The following is a 19,074-nucleotide window of genomic DNA, read 5'->3' on the forward strand; positions in this document are numbered from 1 at the left end:
CAACTTGACTATTCATTTCTGGAATATTCTCGTCATTCGGTAATACTTCTCCGATCTTTTTCTTGCTTTTCAAATAATGCTTACAGAAGACTTAATACTACGGGCAGAAGACAAATACTGCTTGCTAAACACTTAATAGTACGGGCAGAAGGCTGAATGCTGCTTGTAGAAAACTTAATACTACAGCCAGAAAACAAATACTGCTTGTAGAAGACTTAATACAAGGAACAGAAGACAAATAATGCTTGTAGAAGACTTAATACCACGGGCAGAAGAGAAATATTGCTTGCTGAAGACTTAATACTACGGGCAGAAGACACATAAAAAATATTCAAATCTAACTAAAGTAATAGTGGCATTATCACTAGACCTAGATTACGCTGTGCGTCTTTTGAAAAAGTGTTTGACGTTTCGGATGCCATGTTGCAACCTTCTTCAGAAACAAGTTCAGAACAAGATAGAAGCATGGCGAAGGGTCACCTCCATGAATGAGTCACAACGTCTAAACTCTCGTCTGCTACACAATGTGCATCCGTTGTACGCCATGTACTTGGGGATCACACGATTATCGTCATCGTTAGCAGATCTATTCCTTGAATGTCTGACTAATTGTCAGTTTAAATGTTATAGTGATAATTTATAATGAAATCTTCTTTTTATTTGAAAAGTTCAATATATTTTTTTATATTCAAATATAAACAACATACATTTTACATCATATAGTACAATAATACAATAATAATTATTCAATTATATTCATATAGACTTCTCATAAAATATAATAATAATAAACCATGATAATACAATAATAATTTTTCGATTCAGATACAAATTTTTTAATCAATAAAAAAATCATATTAACTAATAGGATATTAAGATTTCAAAATAATAACACAAAAATATAAATCACATTCCCAAAACATTTTTATAAACCACAAATAGAAACAATTTAATAATAATAATAATAATTAGAAATGAAGTGTTGGAATGCCTATCTTAAAAAAAATGAGATAAAGATCTTAAATAAAAACTAAACAAAGTAAAAAAATTCTCCTTCTTTTTCTTAATCTATTTTACTTTTTTTTTTTTCACTCTCAGCTCCGTTTTCTTCTTTTATTATTATTTATTTATTTATAACTAAACCATTTTCTTTTACAGAAATTGTTCGTATGATTTCCAGTTTTCTTTTAATATTTTTTTTATACTGTGATTGAAAACAACTTCATCTTTAATGATTTAATCATTTTTTTGATTTTTAACATGAGATTAAAGCTCTTCTAAACTTTGTAACGACTTCCTTAAGAGATCTTGTTGTGCTCTTGCATGTTTAACTTCTAATTCAGCCAACTCAATTAAACTATAACGAATTAAAATTTTACAAAAAAAATTATTATTTTTATCTTAATCAAACCTTTTTCTAAAAGCGTGTAATCTTCTTGTTTTAAAATCTAAGAGTTCTTCTTTAGCTTGGGCTGAAATTGCTTCGAAATGTTCGCAGGCGTCGGATTGAGCTTGTTCAGCCTTCGAAAAAATCGTCCAATTTAAAAATTATTTAATAAAATCTCTTTGAGTTATAGGAATATTTAGGAAAAAATTAAGGATTAAGGACTTTCTTACCTCTTGCACTTCCGGTGCCTTTCAACAAAAGCATTTAAAAGCAGCATTTAAACACAAAAAGATTCACTAAACAGTTTTATTCTTTATTTCATTCATTCAAACAAATAATAAGAGAAATGAAGTTAAACTCACCGCATGAATATCCTTATTTTTGTGCCTAGCTTTCTCCAAAGTCCTATTAGCAGCTTCATAAGCCGCCAAACACCTTAATCGACGCACCAAAAGTTCTTTAGCTGCGTGACTATCCCTCATATAATAACGTAAAGTATCCGCAAGTTTTAAATCTTCATCGCTAGCTACTCTACTTTCAAGTTTCTAAAATTAACAAAAAAAAATTATTCAAAATACAATTTTTAATTATTTAATCTTTCAATACACGCGCGTGGACTGTCAGTCTGCAATTTAAAATTAGCGCAATCCTTTGTAAACAAACTATCATGACTTATTTTATATCCGTTGCGACTGCAGAACAGAATTGCTTGATTAATACAAAGAAAAATTTTCTTGAATGATGTTCTTTTAAGAGCGAGTTTTGAATAGGATTAAAAGGTTCGATGACTTGATTGTTTAGGAAGACATTACCCGCGTGTTAAACTTATTTTGGCATTGTTAAATCAAAATTGAGTTTTATAAGACTTTAATGATATGTACCTTAATCATTTAAACCGAAAGGTAACCTAAACTAAAGATGTTGATGAGATATTTAGATATTATTTAGATATTGATAGATATTATTCCATGTAGAAATTATAAAACTTAAATCGATTGTTAATCAACGCTTAACCTGACGTTAATTGAATTATAATGGTGAGATATGATCGCGACATCAAAAATTGCTTCCGCAAAACTTTAAATTAACATTCTTCGATAAATAGTTTTACTTTAATTAAAATAAAATTTTATAAAGCTGGATTACCTTTACGTTAACTTCAACAGTGTGTATCTTATTAGATTAATTTAATCGAAAGTTAATTGACCAAAAGCGTCGGATTTTTAATTAATGTTTTCTAATTAATTTAATTTCAAATTAATCGTTTAGTAATCAAATAATTACCATAATATCAGTGTTTAAATCGTATAGGGTCTAATAGGATCTTATAAATCCTAAATTTGATGTTAATCAACGCATAACTTGACGTTGATCGAATGCTAATGTTGGGTTGGGTTGAATTGAACGTTCATCCGTGCCTTATTTTCCCTTGTATCACCGTATCCTCCGGGAAGTATTTCTGGAAAAAGTCGCCTATTGAATCCTTGTTTTTGAACCTCTCCTCTTCATTCTCGCTCGCCATCAATACTTCCTTTCTCCATGCACCACTCACTCTTCACATCTCCTTCCATCCTTTATCATTCACTCTCTCCCCAACCTTTCTATCCCAGTCTCTTCACCGCAACGATTTCCCGTTTATATCCCTGCCTAACTTCGACGAGCTTCGTATGCGCTCGGCTCAGCCCGTTTAGCCAGCGGCATGTCGCAGCTTACAACAGCGCTGGACCTTGAGTGTGCATTTCCCGAGAACACGACTGTACCTCCTTATCGAATGAGGATTTTCGTTACTCCAGTATCTTCAATTTTGTCGGTTTACTGTGCAAAGGCAAAATGTTGCTTCATCCGAAAATAAAACGTTGTAAATAAAGAGTGGATTACGGTCACATCGATTCTGCATAATTTCACAGAATTCCATGCGGCGATCTGTGTCATCTTCATTGTGTTCTTGCAGTAACTGCACTTTGTAGGGATGGTACCTCTCTGCTCGTAGCACAGGTAGTACAAATCGTTGAGGAACTTGATGATCCACTGCAATTTGTCTCGAATTACTACGGGGATCATCTTCAACAGCTAACAAAATATTAACTTTCACGTTTTCGTCGATTTTAGGACGTCCAGCATGTGCATCGTGCTAAAAATGTCCAGTTTCTCTAAATTTCTTCTCAATTTTGCTAACTGTTGATGATCTACTAATAACTCTGTCAGGGTAGTTTGCATTAAACAAATTGCATACCTCTGGTTGTGTTCGGGTTTTATCTCCACATCCAATAAGAATAAAAATTTTTATGCGTTGGGTTTCACTTAAGTGAGCCATAATTATTATAAAAACAGTAATAAATATTGAACAAACCTGGCCTAATGAACACAGAACACGGCAAAAAATAACAATCTCAATCAGAATATAACGCAAAATAACTAATACAAAACTAAACAACATAAAACAGAAAAAAAATACAAACAATTTACAAAACAGAAAACAATGCAAAAATACAGGAATTAATTGCTATAGAAATTGTTTCAATTCAATTAAACACTAACGAAAATAATTTTGAAGTTTTTGAATAGATATTATTAAAACTAAACAAAGCGTTTCCACGGTTACCCATGGGTAATGCTATTTTTACGTTAAAAAAATAAAATTTGTTCCTTTAAAGCTAATTTTCTCAAAATTTTCCTTATGTAACCCATATCGATATTTACATCGTTGGTCGCAGAAAAAAATATCCTTTCAGATTTTGTAAAAAAAATGACCATCACGAAGTGAATATGGTGTCATAATGTGTGTTATGATTAACCAAAATTAACCTGTTTCGCCATTTTTGCAAAAAAAATTTGTTATCAATTTATTGATTATGTTCCATAATTCTACCGCGCACTGTATATATACTATCTCCTATATCGCTGACTATGGCAGCAAGAGTGTCAAGACTAGAGTGCAGATATATACTGTATATATATATATCTGTCTCTGTGATGCCCCTTTTACTCAAGAGGCATGTGTGAGCATGTGGTGAGTATGCTATTATCTTATTGGACGGTAGTATAATATTAAAAAATTAATAGCAGCTGATGACCTTGATGTTCATAAATCACCAAATAAATGTTTGACATGAATATAACCTAAAATCTAAATATTTAGTTATGTATATTATAGGTTTCATGTGTATAATAACATAATTATTAACATATTTTAAGACTAAGCAATTTAAAATGTAATTATTATTTGTTAAAAAAGTGAAGAAAATTTGTTAAAAGTAGCTTTGTTAAAATTAATAACTATATTTTGGTACACATATTTAATAATTACTATGTATGTATTAATTTAATTTTACAGAATATGTTTAATGAACAACCTAGATAAAGTTGATATTTAAAGCAATATTCAACCGCAATTTCACACAAAAGTACCCTATATTCTAATTTATTTGATGCATCAATGATCATTTATAGTTAAAGTAAACCATCTACAATAATTGCATTTTAAAGCTGCATAAAATACGCGCGAAACACATGAAACTCTTTAAAATTTACGATTCGCGCAAGCGCTTTCGCGACATTGGGGCATGACAAAGACAGACAATATATCATTCCGTCTGCCTTTGATGGAAACGCTCTCCTCTCATTGGTTAGATAGGGCGTCAGCGATATAGGAGATAGTACACATATATCAGGCCTCTAAATGCAAAACCCGACAAATAACAAATTTGTGAAATTTGAGTTTTATACACCATTTTGTTCGTTATGTAAAGCGCTATTAAATTTCGTATTATTATCTTGCAAATATCGACAATATCCAGTAGATATTAGTATAGAAAATCAGGCTTAGATGCAAAGCCCGACAAGTCCTAGCATTGTTTAAATTCAAACACCGACATGTCCGCCAATAGTCAGCCAATAGGAAGGAGTGAGTCAGGTCATATGGTCATAACCTGTATTGTTCGATGAGTTGAGTTGATTCACAAACGTTTTGATAGTGATACGGTGTTTAAGTTTCGTTATTATATTTTTAAATAGTGTTAAAAAACAATGAATGACCAAAAGATTAGTCCATCGGAAGGTAATACTTCTCGAAAGAAGATAGAAACGTCGTCCAAACGAGACCTAGCCAAACAAAAACGGTAAGACCGATCAGACAAAGCAATGTAATAGTTTAAACATGTTTTTGTATATTTTTACAGGTATGCACCTAAAACCCTGCCAATATTTCCTCAATGTGGCCGTACTAGTAAGCCATACCAACCATTTCAATGTTCCTCAATGCTTACTATGAGAGATATTATTTATTTCCATGAAGCGTTTTATCAGTCTACAAACAAAATTAGTCAGGACCAATTTATACTGAAACACTGCACTACTTCTGATCCCAAAAGAATGAGAAAAAGGAGTGAAGAGAAAAACAAACCAAAATCTATGACGGTAGTGTATCATGTCAAAAGAAAGGATGAATTACTTGTCACTGTTTGTAAACAGAGTTTTATGAATATTTTGGGAGTAAAAAAGGACAGAATTTTAAATATCTTTAAACGTTATAAGGAAAAGAATGAGATGCCTACGGAACGTCGAGGAGGAGATCAAGTAAAAGAAAAAAACAACAACAAGCAAGCAGCTATAACAGACTTTGTGGAGCTATTAACGTGTGTAGAGTCTCACTACTGCCGCTCAAAAACTTCTCACAGATTCTATTTGCCAGCTGAACTAAATATAAGACAACTGTGGGAAATGTACAATAAATCGGTTGAGCGGAATCTTCAAGTTAAGGAATCATTTTTTAGATATTTTTTCACAAGAAAATATAACGTTGGTTTCGGGACTCCAAAAACGGATATATGTTCCACATGTTTCCAGTTCAAAGAAAAGCTTAAAACAAGTATAGATAACGACACAAAAAACTTATGACTCAGCTGCGAGTTCATAAAATTCGAGCGAATAGCTTTTACCTAATAGCTTAGAATCAAGATGATCCAGAAGTTGTAACGTTTAGCTTTGACTGCCAGAAAAATTCAGCCTTGCCTAAGATTCCTGACCAAGCTGCTTACTTTAACCCAGATATGCCTAGCGTCCTACATGTAGGACACCAGGAACAAGTTGTAACACAGGAATGATATCAAAAAATTCCAAAATGATGTAAATTTATTAGAGGATATGTACAACAATTGTTTCGCTTTATTAGAGCGTCTTCAGGTACAACGTCAAATCAACGAGAAATGATCAAAAGATCGTAACAGTTATGCATCATGTGGAAAAAGATTGAGAAACGCAAATTGATAAAAACTAACAAAAATGATTGGAGACTCGAACGATTAAAGAAACTGAACCATCATTTCATCGTCTCACCCACTAAAGCTGAAGGCATGTTAAAGGCAAAAAGGCTGAAGGCTAAATAAGTGAGGCGATGAAACGAGTATACAGTTTTTGAAACAAAATTAATCTAGAGTTAAGTGCGCACTTAATCGGCCATTTTCATAAGACCGGTATAAAAATGTTACGATCTTTTGATCATTTCTCGTTGATTTATCCTCTAATAAATTTACATCATTGTGGAATTTTTTGATATCATTCCTTATAATCATCACACAATGAACCTGGAGTATCTCATCGCTAAAGTTGTAACACGATTTAGGTATTAGTAATTTTTCCTCACCACTCGCGTATATACCTTCAGTAACAACTACACCGTCGTATGAGATCATCGTGGGTTTATAAATCGGTAAAAACGTCGTCACAGTGAAGTGTAAAGATACTATATACATCGATTATGGCTGCGAATGAGATTCAATTTGCAAAGTAAGCGGTTTTTTTATTATTGAGCAAAAATTAAAAATAATTTTTCTTATATTATTATTAAAAATATGTTCATCTTTCGATGTGCAGTTGTTTGAATCGAAATGCTTTCCATAAATCTTAGTAAATCAAAATTGTTTTTAGATGCCCTATATGTAGTACGCCAGGAACATAGCATACCATTTATTTCAGAAATGTTTCACTCAATGAAGCACTTGCAATGCTTGAAGAGACGAAGAAATGGTTGGACGAGTTGAGAATATTACCATGTTACCACCAATAAATGCGTGTGGTAATCTCACTGACGAAGATTCAGGTCATGAACATCAAATGTCAATAAATAATTTACCAGGTTCTCAATTGCAAGCAACTGTAGAATTGTTTGGTGATCATGTTAGTAGTTCGTATGATACTGATGATAATATCCCATTATCAGAGTTAGCCAGCAAAAAAGGAAAACTTATCATTGGTTAAAAAATGATTTACCTCCAAGTTTTTGTGATGAATCGCAAGAAAACTTTTCTTCTGAAAACAAAACACCTCTTGAGTGGTTCCTAGATTTTTTTGATGAAGATCTTATAAACATAATAACAACTGAAACAAATAGATATGCTAAACAAAAGAATCGTTTTCAAGAAGTTCTGGAATCCGAAATAAAAGCTTTTCTTGGAGTTCTTATTATTAGTGGATACGTAATTACTCCACAGCGAAGAATGTTTTGGGAACGTGATAGAGACGCTAACAATAGTCTGGTAACAGAATGTATCAGTAGAGATAAGTTTGAATTTATTTTATCAAACTTTCATTTGGCTGACAATTCCATGCTAGATCAACAAGACAAATTTGCAAAGGTTAGACCTCTTTTCAAGCATTTGAATAAAAAAATTATGGAAAAAGGAATTCGTACAAAAAACCATTCGATAGATGAAGCCATGGTTCCGTATTTCGGTCGTCACTCCTGTAAGCAGTTCATTTATGGCAAGCCAATAAGATATGGCTATAAACTCTGGGTTGGCGCCTCTAAGGAAGGGTATGTTTATTGGTTTGAGCCCTATCAAGGTTCAAAAACAAATATTAGCAAAGTATACTGTGACCTTGGAGTTGGCCCTAGCGTTGTACTAGAATATGCGAATGTTCTGAAAAAGAAATAGCCTAATTTTGAGTTTCACCTAGTCTTTGATAATTTTTTTACGAACATACCACTTATTGAGAAGCTGTCTGAAAAAAAACTAATGGGGACCGGCACAGTTAGAGAAAATCGACTGCGAGGAATTGACTTACGAGATTCTAAACTTTTGAAGAAGGAAAAAAGAGGGAGCTATGATTACAGGAAAATTAGTGATCAAAATATAATAGCAGTTAAATGGAATGATAATAGTTTAGTTACTCCTTGTTCCAACGCAATAGGAGTTTGCCAATTCACAAAAGGAGAAGAGAAACATTCAGGCACGGAGAAAATGTAACTGTTATAAAAATGTACCAATAATCATGTTTTTTTTTAGATTGAACAACCTGCGATCGTAAAGAGTTATAATGAAAATATGGACGGTGTTGATCGGTTTGATCAAAATATTGGTTTGTATCGTATTTCCATAAGAGGAAAAAAATGGTACTTTTCCCTTGTTTGTCATTGTATTGACATGTCAATTCAAAATGCTTGGCAACTGTATCGAAATAATGGAGGAGAAATGAATCAGCTACAATTTAGACGACGAATCGCTAATGTTTTATTGTTGAAAAATAAAAACCGTTCCCGTCTTCAAGTAGAGGTCGTCCATCTCAACAAGAAAATATAGATATTCGATATGACCGGTTAGATCACTTGGTTACGCCACAAGAAAAGCAGACGCGATGCGGCTTTTGTCATATTAAGACAACAACAAGATGTATAAAATGTAATGTTGGATTACATGTAAAGTATTTCGTTGATTACCATAAAAAATAAATAATATTATAATATTATCTTGTGTCTCTATTCGCCATTAATATGCCTAGCGTACTATATATAGGACAGTGACTTTTAGACCCATGTAGTACAGGGTGTCACACAAAAAACGCCCCAAGCTGTAACTCTGTCATTTACGTTCCGATTTTAATGAGCCAGGTATCAAATGAAATGGTTTGATAAATACTATGATTCCTGCTACAAATAATTTTTTTCCAACGCCATCTTAAATTTCAAACGAATATGAACTTTTGTTTTTCAAATTGCACGGTATATTTTTCGTCACGTCATTAGATAGAGATTTTTTTGCTGAATCCAATGATGTACAGTACATCCATTTTTAATGTAATTTGAGCAGAGAAAAGACACCCTATATATAGAGGTTATCACACAAGAATGCCACAAGCTGTAATTCAGTCATTTACAATCCGATTTTCACGAGCCAGGTATCAAATGAAATGGATTGATGACTATGATTCATGCTACAAATAAATTTTTTCCAAAGCCATCTTCAATTTCAAGCGATGTCAACTTTTGATTTTCAAATTGGTCAATATATTTTTTTTTCACGTTATTGGATAGTTTTTTTTTTAATCCTTTGATGTATAACACATCAATATTAATTGTAATTTTAGCAGAGAAAAAAATTAAAACACTTTCCGAACATTCTCATAAAGTCACTTGCGTTATAATGTAGTGTGCCATGGAAAAAAATAAATAATAACGCATAAAACTGGTAACAGACATTAAATGCTATTTCAATGGCTGAAACCCGTTATTAAAATTGAACAAGTAATAATTTTATTTCACAAAGAAAAAGAAAAACAAAAATCAAAACTAAAAAAAAATTACAAATATTGTTCGAATTGATTACCGTTATGCTCAATACAACACTGGCATCTCCTTATAACGCCATATTTAATATGAAATTGTTAGGTATTTCCCGACAAACTTCAATTATTCGGTTTCTCAAATCATTTACATTTTGTGGCACTGCTAAGTAAACTCGATCTTGGAGATATCCCCAAAGCCAAAAATCTAAGGGCGTAAGGTAGGCGATCGCGCAGGCCAACGAATAGGTCCATTAGTGCCAATCCATTGTTGATTAAAATTTCGATTCAACCAACTGACGTTTATGCGTGCATTATGAGGAGTAGCACCGTCCTGTTGAAAATATGTTTCATGCAGTCCCGCAAGTGGTAATTCATCGAAACAATTTTCAACATTTTCACTTAATAGTTGGTGATATTTTTGCTGATTTAAGGAACCGTCGATAAAGAACGGCCCAATCAAGCAGTCTCCAAGTAGGCCACACCAAACATTGCAGCTAAAACGACGTTGAGTTGATGGTTATTGTCGATGACCAATCTAGGATTTTCTTGGCTCCAACGGCGGTGAATGTTGCGGTTAAAAATTCCATTATTAGTGAAAGTACACTCATCTGTCCAAATAATTTTAGAATAAAATAACGGATCTTGTTGCAATTTTGTTAAGTAAAAATTACAAAATTGAAACCTTCGGATCGGATCATTTCCATCTATTGCTTGCACCTTGTGAGCAATATACGGCTTAAATTTGTGTTTTTTAAGCACTGCACATGCAGTACTTCGAGACGTATCAATAATGTTCGCAACTTCACGAACAGAAGTTTTGGCGTTTTCTTCAACAGCTAACAAAACGTCCAGTTCCACATTTTCAGAAAATTTTCTCTGCGCTAACTTCGGTTTCTTGAAACTTCCAAATCTTCTTAAATTTTCTTCAGTTCGGCTAAATTTACGACGATTTGAAACATCTCTTTGCGGAAAACGTTCCATGTAAAGTCGCAATGCCTGACTACTGTTTTTACTACATTCAAAATAAACTTGTAGCATGTCAGTAAGTTCACTGAAATTCATGATATCTTTAAAAAACGGCGAATTATACTTATTAAAAATATCACTAATAATTTGTAATGACAGTTATAAGTTGTTTTTTATTTTTTTCCATGGCATACTACATTATAACGCTTGTGATTTTATGAGAATGTTCGGAAAGTGTTTTATTTTTTTTCTCTACTAAAATTACAATTAATATTGATGTATTATACATCAATGGATTTAAAAAAAAAATCTCTATCCAATAACGTGAAAAAAAACATACCGACCAACTTGAAAATCAAAAGTTGACATCGCTTGAAATTGAAGATGGCTTTGGAAAAAATTTATTTGTAGCATGAATCATAGTATTCATCAAACCATTTCATTTGATACCTGGCTCATGAAAATCGGATTGTAAATGACTGAATTACAGCTTGAGGCATTCTTGTGTGATAATCTCTATATACAGGCTGTCTTTTCTCTGCTAAAAGTACATTCAAAATGGATGTACTGTACATCATTGGATTCAGAAAAAAAATCTCTATCTAATGACGTGACGAAAAATATATGGTGCAATTTGAAAAACAAAAGTTCATAATCGCTTGAAATTGAAGATGGCGTTGGAAACAATTTATTTGTAGCTTGAATCATAGTATTTATCAAACCATATCATTTGACACCTGGCTCATTAAAATCAGAATATAAATGACAGAGTTACACCTTGGGGCGTTTTTTGTGTGACACCCTGTATATAAAAAATTATAATGATCAGATATCATGTTTAAATACTGTTTTCTTAGATAAAATATCATTTGAACAGTAAATTATATTTAATATTAAGTGTTTAGGCATATCTGGGTTAATATGCAACTAAATTTTTATCATTTTGCCGTCGTCGAAGGAAGTTCCAGAGGAAAATTAAATCCAGCTACAGTGAGGTCATACATCTGGACTGAAGTGGATCACCAAAGAGGATCTAATGAAATAGCATCAGCACTCTTCCATACTCTAACAACATTTGAATTTAGTGACACTGTTACAGTCTTCTAATTCTAATTCCAATTCTACCGTAATTGGAATGCTGTGTAACTGGTTGTTAAATTTAAGTCCTTCAACCATTACAGATGTTCAAGTTATATTCCCAATGGTAGGACATTCTTACATTCCTCCAGACAGGCTATTTGGTCATATCGAAAAAGTAATCAAAAAGAAACCAGATGTTACAAGTCCAGAGCAATATATAAAAATTATATAAAAATGGGGAAAGGTCTACAGATTGGGAGTTGAGGTTCCAGTACATGATTGGAAATTGAAAACACAACTTATTATGAAACCTCCGTCCCAGTGGCATTTTAAATTTCAGATGTCCAAGCGCATTATAATTTCAAAAAGCAATGCTGGTCTTTCTGTAAGAGGAGAAAGTTTCTATAGGAACAATCTAGGTTACAAAAATCGTTGCTAAGAAGGGGAAAAAAGCTACTTCTGGAGCCAAGTGTTATTGAATCTGTAAGTATTACTAATTTGCTTAAAAAACATTATGGAGAAGATTGGCAGAGCAATGAAGCACTATCCTTCTTCAAAAATGCTTTTAAGAATAAATCTGTTATAGAGAACTCTACAACAGAATCCAATCAAACTGAAAATGTAACTGAAAACTTTTGTTTAGCGGAAGCTTTAGATTTTGATGTTTAATATTATCCAGTTAAAATAATGTACCTATGTTACTATTTTTTCTTACTTTTGCTTCTTTCAATTTTTTTTTGTCAAAACGCGACATGTCACAGCTCTTAACATACAAAACCCAACATGTCCATATTAAAATCCCAATTTACAAAAAAACTAGCTGAACTAGAATTTTAGGCAATACATTTTCAATAAATTATGCACTAGATAATAACAATACTTTGTTTATATTCTTGCTTTAACTATTCATAATTCTGTAATCAGTTTTTCGCGATTTCTGTCAAATTTGTTTATGTGGACTTGTCGGGTTTTGCATTTAGAGGCCTGATATATGTTTATAACGCAGTCCAATTTTAAATTTAATAAGTTATAACTAACGCCATCTTTTACCCAGCAGCCGTTTCTATTATCAATTGCGAATTCAGTCCATTGCATGTACTGAAAGATTAATATCAACTTACTCTAGCTCTTTCAAAAGTATCAGCAACTTTCGACATAAATTTATCTAGTGGACCTGGATCAATATTGGCCAATTCAATTAACCGACTCGAAATTTTAATGAAACTATCAGCGACCTCTTTGTGTTTTTCAGTCATTTTATCAGTACGAACAGTAGCCTCTTTTAACTGTCCGTTATACTCGGTTAAGGCATTCATTTGTTGTTCAAAAAAATCGTTAACATCACGCACTTTTGCGTTTAAATAATATTGATCGGTCGTGTTACTTAAAGATTTTACCAAGCCCCCCAGTTGTTGGAGGCGACCGCGAGGTCTCGCACACAACTCTTTTTCGTATTCAAGAAAAACTCTGAGATGTTCGTCTTCACGAAAAACCGCATGACTCGCTAAACGCGTTAAAAACACTTCGTGCATTGCTACGGTTTTTTTAAACGTCGCCAAATATTCCCTAAAAAAATTACAATTAATAATAATACGATTAATTTAAATTGATTTGTTTTAAATTACGCTTCTAATTCTTGTTTCATTTTATTAAATTCCTCTTTCGTCATCGTTCCTTCACCTTCCCCTAATCTTTGAAGTTTTTCTCTTGACCCATCAAAGTTTGGACGTGGAGGAGGTGGTGGAATCTTAAATAAACTCGTTATTAAACCTTTTTTCTTAAAAACCAATTAAATAAAACCTACGATATAACCTGCATAAGAACGATTCTCTTCATATCGATCATGTAACCAAATAAAATCCTCGTGTTGCCTCACAACTAAAAACTCAGGCTTTTGAAACGTTTTTAGCGTTGTCCGAGTATGAACTGTGAATTTAACTTTATCTTTTTCACTTAAGGCATCGGATATGTCAACAATCAAGCTATTATCGGTTAAAGGGATAGTATTTCCATCGTCCCCGTTCGGTTTATCGCTCTAAAATAAAATATAAACATAATTATGAGGCATAATACAAAGAGGAAGTTTTTTGAGGTTAAGTTGGGGAAAAACGCCCACCGAGGATTCAAAGCGAAATTTCGGAATTTTCTTTAATCCAGGTGTTGGGTTTTGAAATTTGCGGCCACTTACCATGTTAAAACGAGGGGTTTCTTACAGTTTTTTCGAGTTATTTTGGGTTAATTCGGAGATTATAAACTTAAGTTAACGTTGACGGGAAAAAACAAAAATGGCGCTTTCATTCGGTTTGAAATTAGCTGTTATTTATCAATTTAGTTTATTTAATAATTTTAATCTATTTTAGAATGTTGTTTATAACGATCACGATTTCATTTAATTAGAAGGTCATCTTTATTTTTGATTAATTTTGTTATAATTAAAAACAAATTATTATGATATTTTTTGGGAGGTTTATTTTGATGTTATTAAATAATGTTCGATTGAGCTAATCAAAATAAGCATGTTTCGATTAACTTTTAATTTTTAAATTAAACATTAATTTTAAACTTTCTAGTAGTAAGTAGTAGTAAATAGCAAATTACACAAGTTTCTCGTATAATAATACAATGTTGTTAATGTTATCGTTCCTAGTACACTTCACCAGCTTCAAGGCCATTCGTTAACATCTCTCAACATCGTCCTGAACGTTATTGAACATTATTTCATCAGTTACTTAACCCATTTATGCTTAGTATTCCTTAAAAGGGAAATTAAAATTATATTTTATAATTTAATTCATTGATAATTAGCGCCACCTATTATGCGTTTGCTGCACTCTACTTGCGCGCCCAATTTGTTACTCAAACGTCATATTATAAAAAAATGTCAATTTGTGTGGTTTTGGTGCCATAGAATTTGAACAACACAATAAATGCAGCAACAGGTATGTATAAATATTAAATTTATGGGCTGTTGTTAAAATCCAAGTGCATCATAATAAACATTATGTGTATTATGTACATTATGTAAACTACAAATCGGTTGATTTCTCAACTAGTGTTCCGGGGGACTCCATGCAATACGAACTGTTAAGAATTATATACGTATTTTACAGTTTGCGTTTAGATGAGCTCTTAATTCTCGTTTAAATTCGTTCTTTTGATCCTTTTCTATGGTCTCCAGCAAATGGTTTCATTACGTTCTTTGTCAAAGTAAATGCTTCATTACCTACAATAACATAGGGAATATCCTTGTCTCCTCCAGGGAGTGGTTTTGCAGATGGTAATCCTAACGTATTACTCTCAAGTTTTTTATAAAGTTCTGTGTTTCTGAATACTCCCCCGTCAGAAATTCTACCTTGACATCCAATATTAACATAAAGAAAGTTATAATTCGCATCGACCAGAGCAAAAAGTACTATGCTAAAGAAGCCTTTGTAATTATAGTATTCACTTGCACTGTTAAATGGTGCTTGGAGAATAACATGCTTCCCATGAATTGCGCCAATGCAATGAGGAAAGTTCCATATTTGCTCATAATCTCGAGCCACTTCCAGCTATTCTTCTGGGGTTGAAGGCATCTAAAAAAATCAATCTGCAGTGATAGCATCGTACTTAAAATATAATATACATTTTTAAAATCTTTTTTACAGTATTGTTAGATAATGTACATATATACTTTTTATAGGAAAATGTAAACGCAGAAGCTCAACCTTGTTCTACTTTAAATATAAACGCTAATGCCCAGCCTAATCCCAGTTTAAATGTAAACGCTGATGTTCAACCTGACAATAATTTAAATGCTATACCACAAGCACTTATATCAGCACAACCAGCAAGTAAAATAAGAAAGCAAGCAAAGAAAAATGACGAGGATCCGCGTATAGAAATGGCTTATAAGTTTTTACAAGCACCGATGGAAAAAGAAGATTGCACACAACTATTTGCTAAATATGTCGCGGAAAAATTGAATCAGTTCGATCCATACACACAGTCAGTCTTGACTCATAAAATTAATACTTTAATTTTTGATGCAGAATTGTCAAGACTTGGTGCAGCACCAAATGGTTCCCAATGTTTCATGTCCCCTTCCCAACATTCAGTTTCACCATTACATTCTGTTCGTGATATTTCATTACAAAGTAGCTCACCACCTTTATCAGTATCACCATCTCCCCAACCCTAATACCTGGTTGTTACCAGCAAACTTCCCACATCCTCAGAACAAACAGTCATTACAAAAGATACAGTCACTACAGAAAATCCAATGACTGTGGAAAATACAGTGGCTACAGAAAATGCGGTAACATTTGAATTATCTCAATTTTTAAATCTTTAATAATAATTTTTCTAATTGAAAATAAAAATATGTTTAAATAAAAGTTCTTTTTGATGGTATGTGTTTGTCATCAAGTAAAGCTTTACATACTTGCGGAACTATAATGGATATAGCTTGCTTAGATATTTTGAATAGGTACTGAAGACTTGTGTACGAATCTCCAGTAGCTAAGAAACGAAGTGTCAAAGCTAGTCTGTCCTTCACACTTACACTTTCTCTGAAGTTAGTATCCTGCTTCTGGATTTTTGGTCCAATCAAATTTATAAATAATTCGAAGTCTTGTACAGACATTCTTAAAAAGTTCTTAAAGTGACCAGTGCTTTCATCTAACGATAATATGTTCAATAAATGTACGCCTTCACCTTCATTTTTTCTGCTTTGGTACAAATGTTTCATCCAATACAGCCTTTTCTTGCGACTTTCTTCCTTTTTTTTAATTAAATTGTGCATTATTATGAATGCAGCGCACTTTTTCTTGAACATATTGCTATGCTGAGACATACTCTTACTAGACAACTACGCCAGGTAGGTACCTCTTTGAAACTAAGTTTATTTCACTTCAACAACACGTCCACATACAAATCCTGTGGGCCGCAAATTCCTTTGATGTTCGGGAGAAAACCGACTTTCGATGGTTCGTATGTGTGTGTGCGGCGAAAATTTTTGTGTGCCACTTTGTGCGTCAAACCGTCCACATTGCCACGCACACACACCACATACAACGTATACAGTCCACACAACGTAAATTTTTATTGATGTGGACCCAGCTTTAGACTACGTGACGAGGATAATGATCATATAAACATATACATTACGCTACCTGATGATCAGGGAGCCGAACCAGAAGAGACTAGTGGTAAATCTGATGATGAACATGTAGGTGATACAACCCACTTATCGAAAGGCATCCTAAAGCAACAATGTGATGTTGAGTTTCATGGATCTGATGGCGATTTTGATGAGGAAGATCTTGCACATTTGAGAAGAACCCTCTTCAACATTAAAATCATCAAAAGTAGCAAAAGAAGAGCAATTGGAGAAGGTACTACTCCATTGTGTTCTTGCAACATCTCATGCAACCTCAGGAAACATTCCAAAGAAGTCGACTAAGCAGAAGATCCATTCCATTATTATAAGTTATTCTTTGATGATGCTGTAACAAGCATGCCCCCAACAAAAAAACAATAAAGTCCATTTAAACATTGATAAATTACATGTAGTGTTAGGCGATATATTACTATCTGATGTGTCAAATACCCGAACAAAGAAATGATGTGGAAGAACCAAGGTGATGTGCCAAGAATTGTACAAGATAGTATGCTATTAAATAGACACAATAATTTTGTAGATAGATTGTATAAACTAAGACCATTTATTGAAAAACTTTATAAAAACGTTAAAAAACATGGTGTACTGAAAGAAAACACATCCATAGATGAATTATTACGGCAAACATTACGCGAAGCAATACATAAAAGGTAAACCTGTGAGTTTTGGATTTAAAAATTGTTCTCTGTGTACAAGTGAAGGATATATGGTAAGCTTTGATGTTAGTGGTGTGTACGAGAGTGCGCATAGTCTCATCTCGTTTTCGAGACGAGACTTTCATTGGTCTCGTCTCGAGTCTCGTACGAGAGTCTCGTAGGTAAGTATTTCTGCAAATAATATCTACAATATTTTTGTAAATATTTTCGTATCTACACGCTGGAATTCCAGTAATGATATGTTGAAAGTACCTCTTGAAGGTAGACATGGACTTGGTGGATTGTGTCAAAATGTTGTTGATTTAAAACCATATGCTCTTGAGGACAAAGAATGAACTGCTAGAAGAAGTGTATAAATTACTAGTCAACATTCAAATACTTTCCAAGAAACTCGGAGGAGAGAAGTACGTCAAATTACCTATGGTGGTTGTATGTATTAATATACTAATAGATAATATTGGGAGCAAAATACTTGTATGGGACTGAAAGGCAGATCGAAACGCTGTCGAAGAGCAGCTTATTTATGCTGCAGTTTTAATTTTCGATTCGCGGCATAAGACAGAAGTTTTTGATATGACAAGATGGAGCCAAGAATTAAAAGACACTTCGATTCAGAAATTTGAAAATGTATACAAAGCCTATTTCCATCAATCAGAAGGTCAACGTTCGAAAGTAACGGCATTGGAGGAACGAGAAGAAGAGCGGAAAAGTCGGATTGTGTAATTGATTTTGATGTTTTGTATGCAGTAAATCCTACGCCTTCCGAAGGAGAATGGATGCTTCAAAAATATTATTCTATGCCTCGGTGTAATAAAAACACGTATATATTACAATGGTGGAAAATTCATGCTTCTGAATTTCCTATTTTAAGTTTATTGGCACGAGATCTCTTAAACATCCCGGCTACTTCAGTCCCAGCAGAAAGATTATTCTCACGTGCTGCATTAATTATAGGAAAACATCGAAATCGCCTTAATAATAAATCTACACGATGTTTGTTATGCCTAAACGATTGGTGAAAAACAAAATCATTTGCGACAGACAAGGCTGAAGGCTGTAATCCTCTCTTCCGACTCTTACATTATAGCAAGTATTTAAGTATTCCTTATTGCACTGAAAGAATAAGATTATTCATGACGAGATTTCGATACTTTTATGAGACTCTTTTATGGAGGTTACGAGACTAGACTTGATACAAGACTTATTAGTTCATCGGCGAGACGAGACAAGACTTTATGAAAATCTCATCCCGTTGGTCTCGTGCG

The 19,074-nt window shown here is 33.1% G+C and overlaps 1 protein-coding gene and 2 long non-coding RNA genes across 4 annotated transcripts; 2 read left to right on the forward strand and 1 right to left on the reverse strand.

Annotated features, from left to right (window-relative positions):
* Positions 1-900: 900 nt before the first annotated feature.
* LOC111429378 (sorting nexin 6) lies at positions 901-14,292 on the reverse strand. 2 transcript variants are annotated; one of them, XM_023065274.2, is made up of 8 exons: positions 14,181-14,292; positions 13,797-14,027; positions 13,618-13,739; positions 13,114-13,558; positions 1,750-1,932; positions 1,618-1,635; positions 1,412-1,521; positions 901-1,357 (listed from the first exon to the last, which is right to left on the reverse strand). In XM_023065274.2, exons 1-8 carry the CDS (start codon positions 14,181-14,183, stop codon positions 1,267-1,269), a joined length of 1,203 nt encoding a protein of 400 aa, XP_022921042.1. In that variant the 5' UTR covers positions 14,184-14,292; the 3' UTR covers positions 901-1,266. The 2 variants fall into 2 exon arrangements, with proteins under 2 accessions (XP_022921042.1, XP_022921044.1); XM_023065276.2 differs by lacking the exon at positions 1,618-1,635.
* On the forward strand, positions 5,441-6,003 carry LOC139429428 (uncharacterized). The gene is made up of 2 exons (XR_011640075.1): positions 5,441-5,505; positions 5,566-6,003. It is a non-coding gene; the product is annotated as an uncharacterized lncRNA (long non-coding RNA).
* Positions 7,097-9,130, forward strand: LOC111413768 (uncharacterized). The gene is made up of 2 exons (XR_011640076.1): positions 7,097-7,171; positions 7,361-9,130. It is a non-coding gene; the product is annotated as an uncharacterized lncRNA (long non-coding RNA).
* Positions 14,293-19,074: the final 4,782 nt, after the last annotated feature.

Source organism: Onthophagus taurus, chromosome 3 (assembly GCF_036711975.1).
Source record: "Onthophagus taurus isolate NC chromosome 3, IU_Otau_3.0, whole genome shotgun sequence".
Lineage (NCBI taxonomy): Eukaryota > Metazoa > Arthropoda > Insecta > Coleoptera > Scarabaeidae > Onthophagus > Onthophagus taurus.

Excerpts from the sequence above, each read along its gene's own strand:
- LOC111429378 (XM_023065274.2), bottom strand. Across the intron at positions 13,740-13,796 it reads GTTCTTATGCAGGTTATATC|ATTCCACCACCTCCTCCACG; the intron begins GTAGGTTTTATT and ends AGTTTATTTAAG. Across the intron at positions 1,933-13,113 it reads ATACTTTTGAAAGAGCTAGA|AAACTTGAAAGTAGAGTAGC; the intron begins GTAAGTTGATAT and ends TGTTAATTTTAG.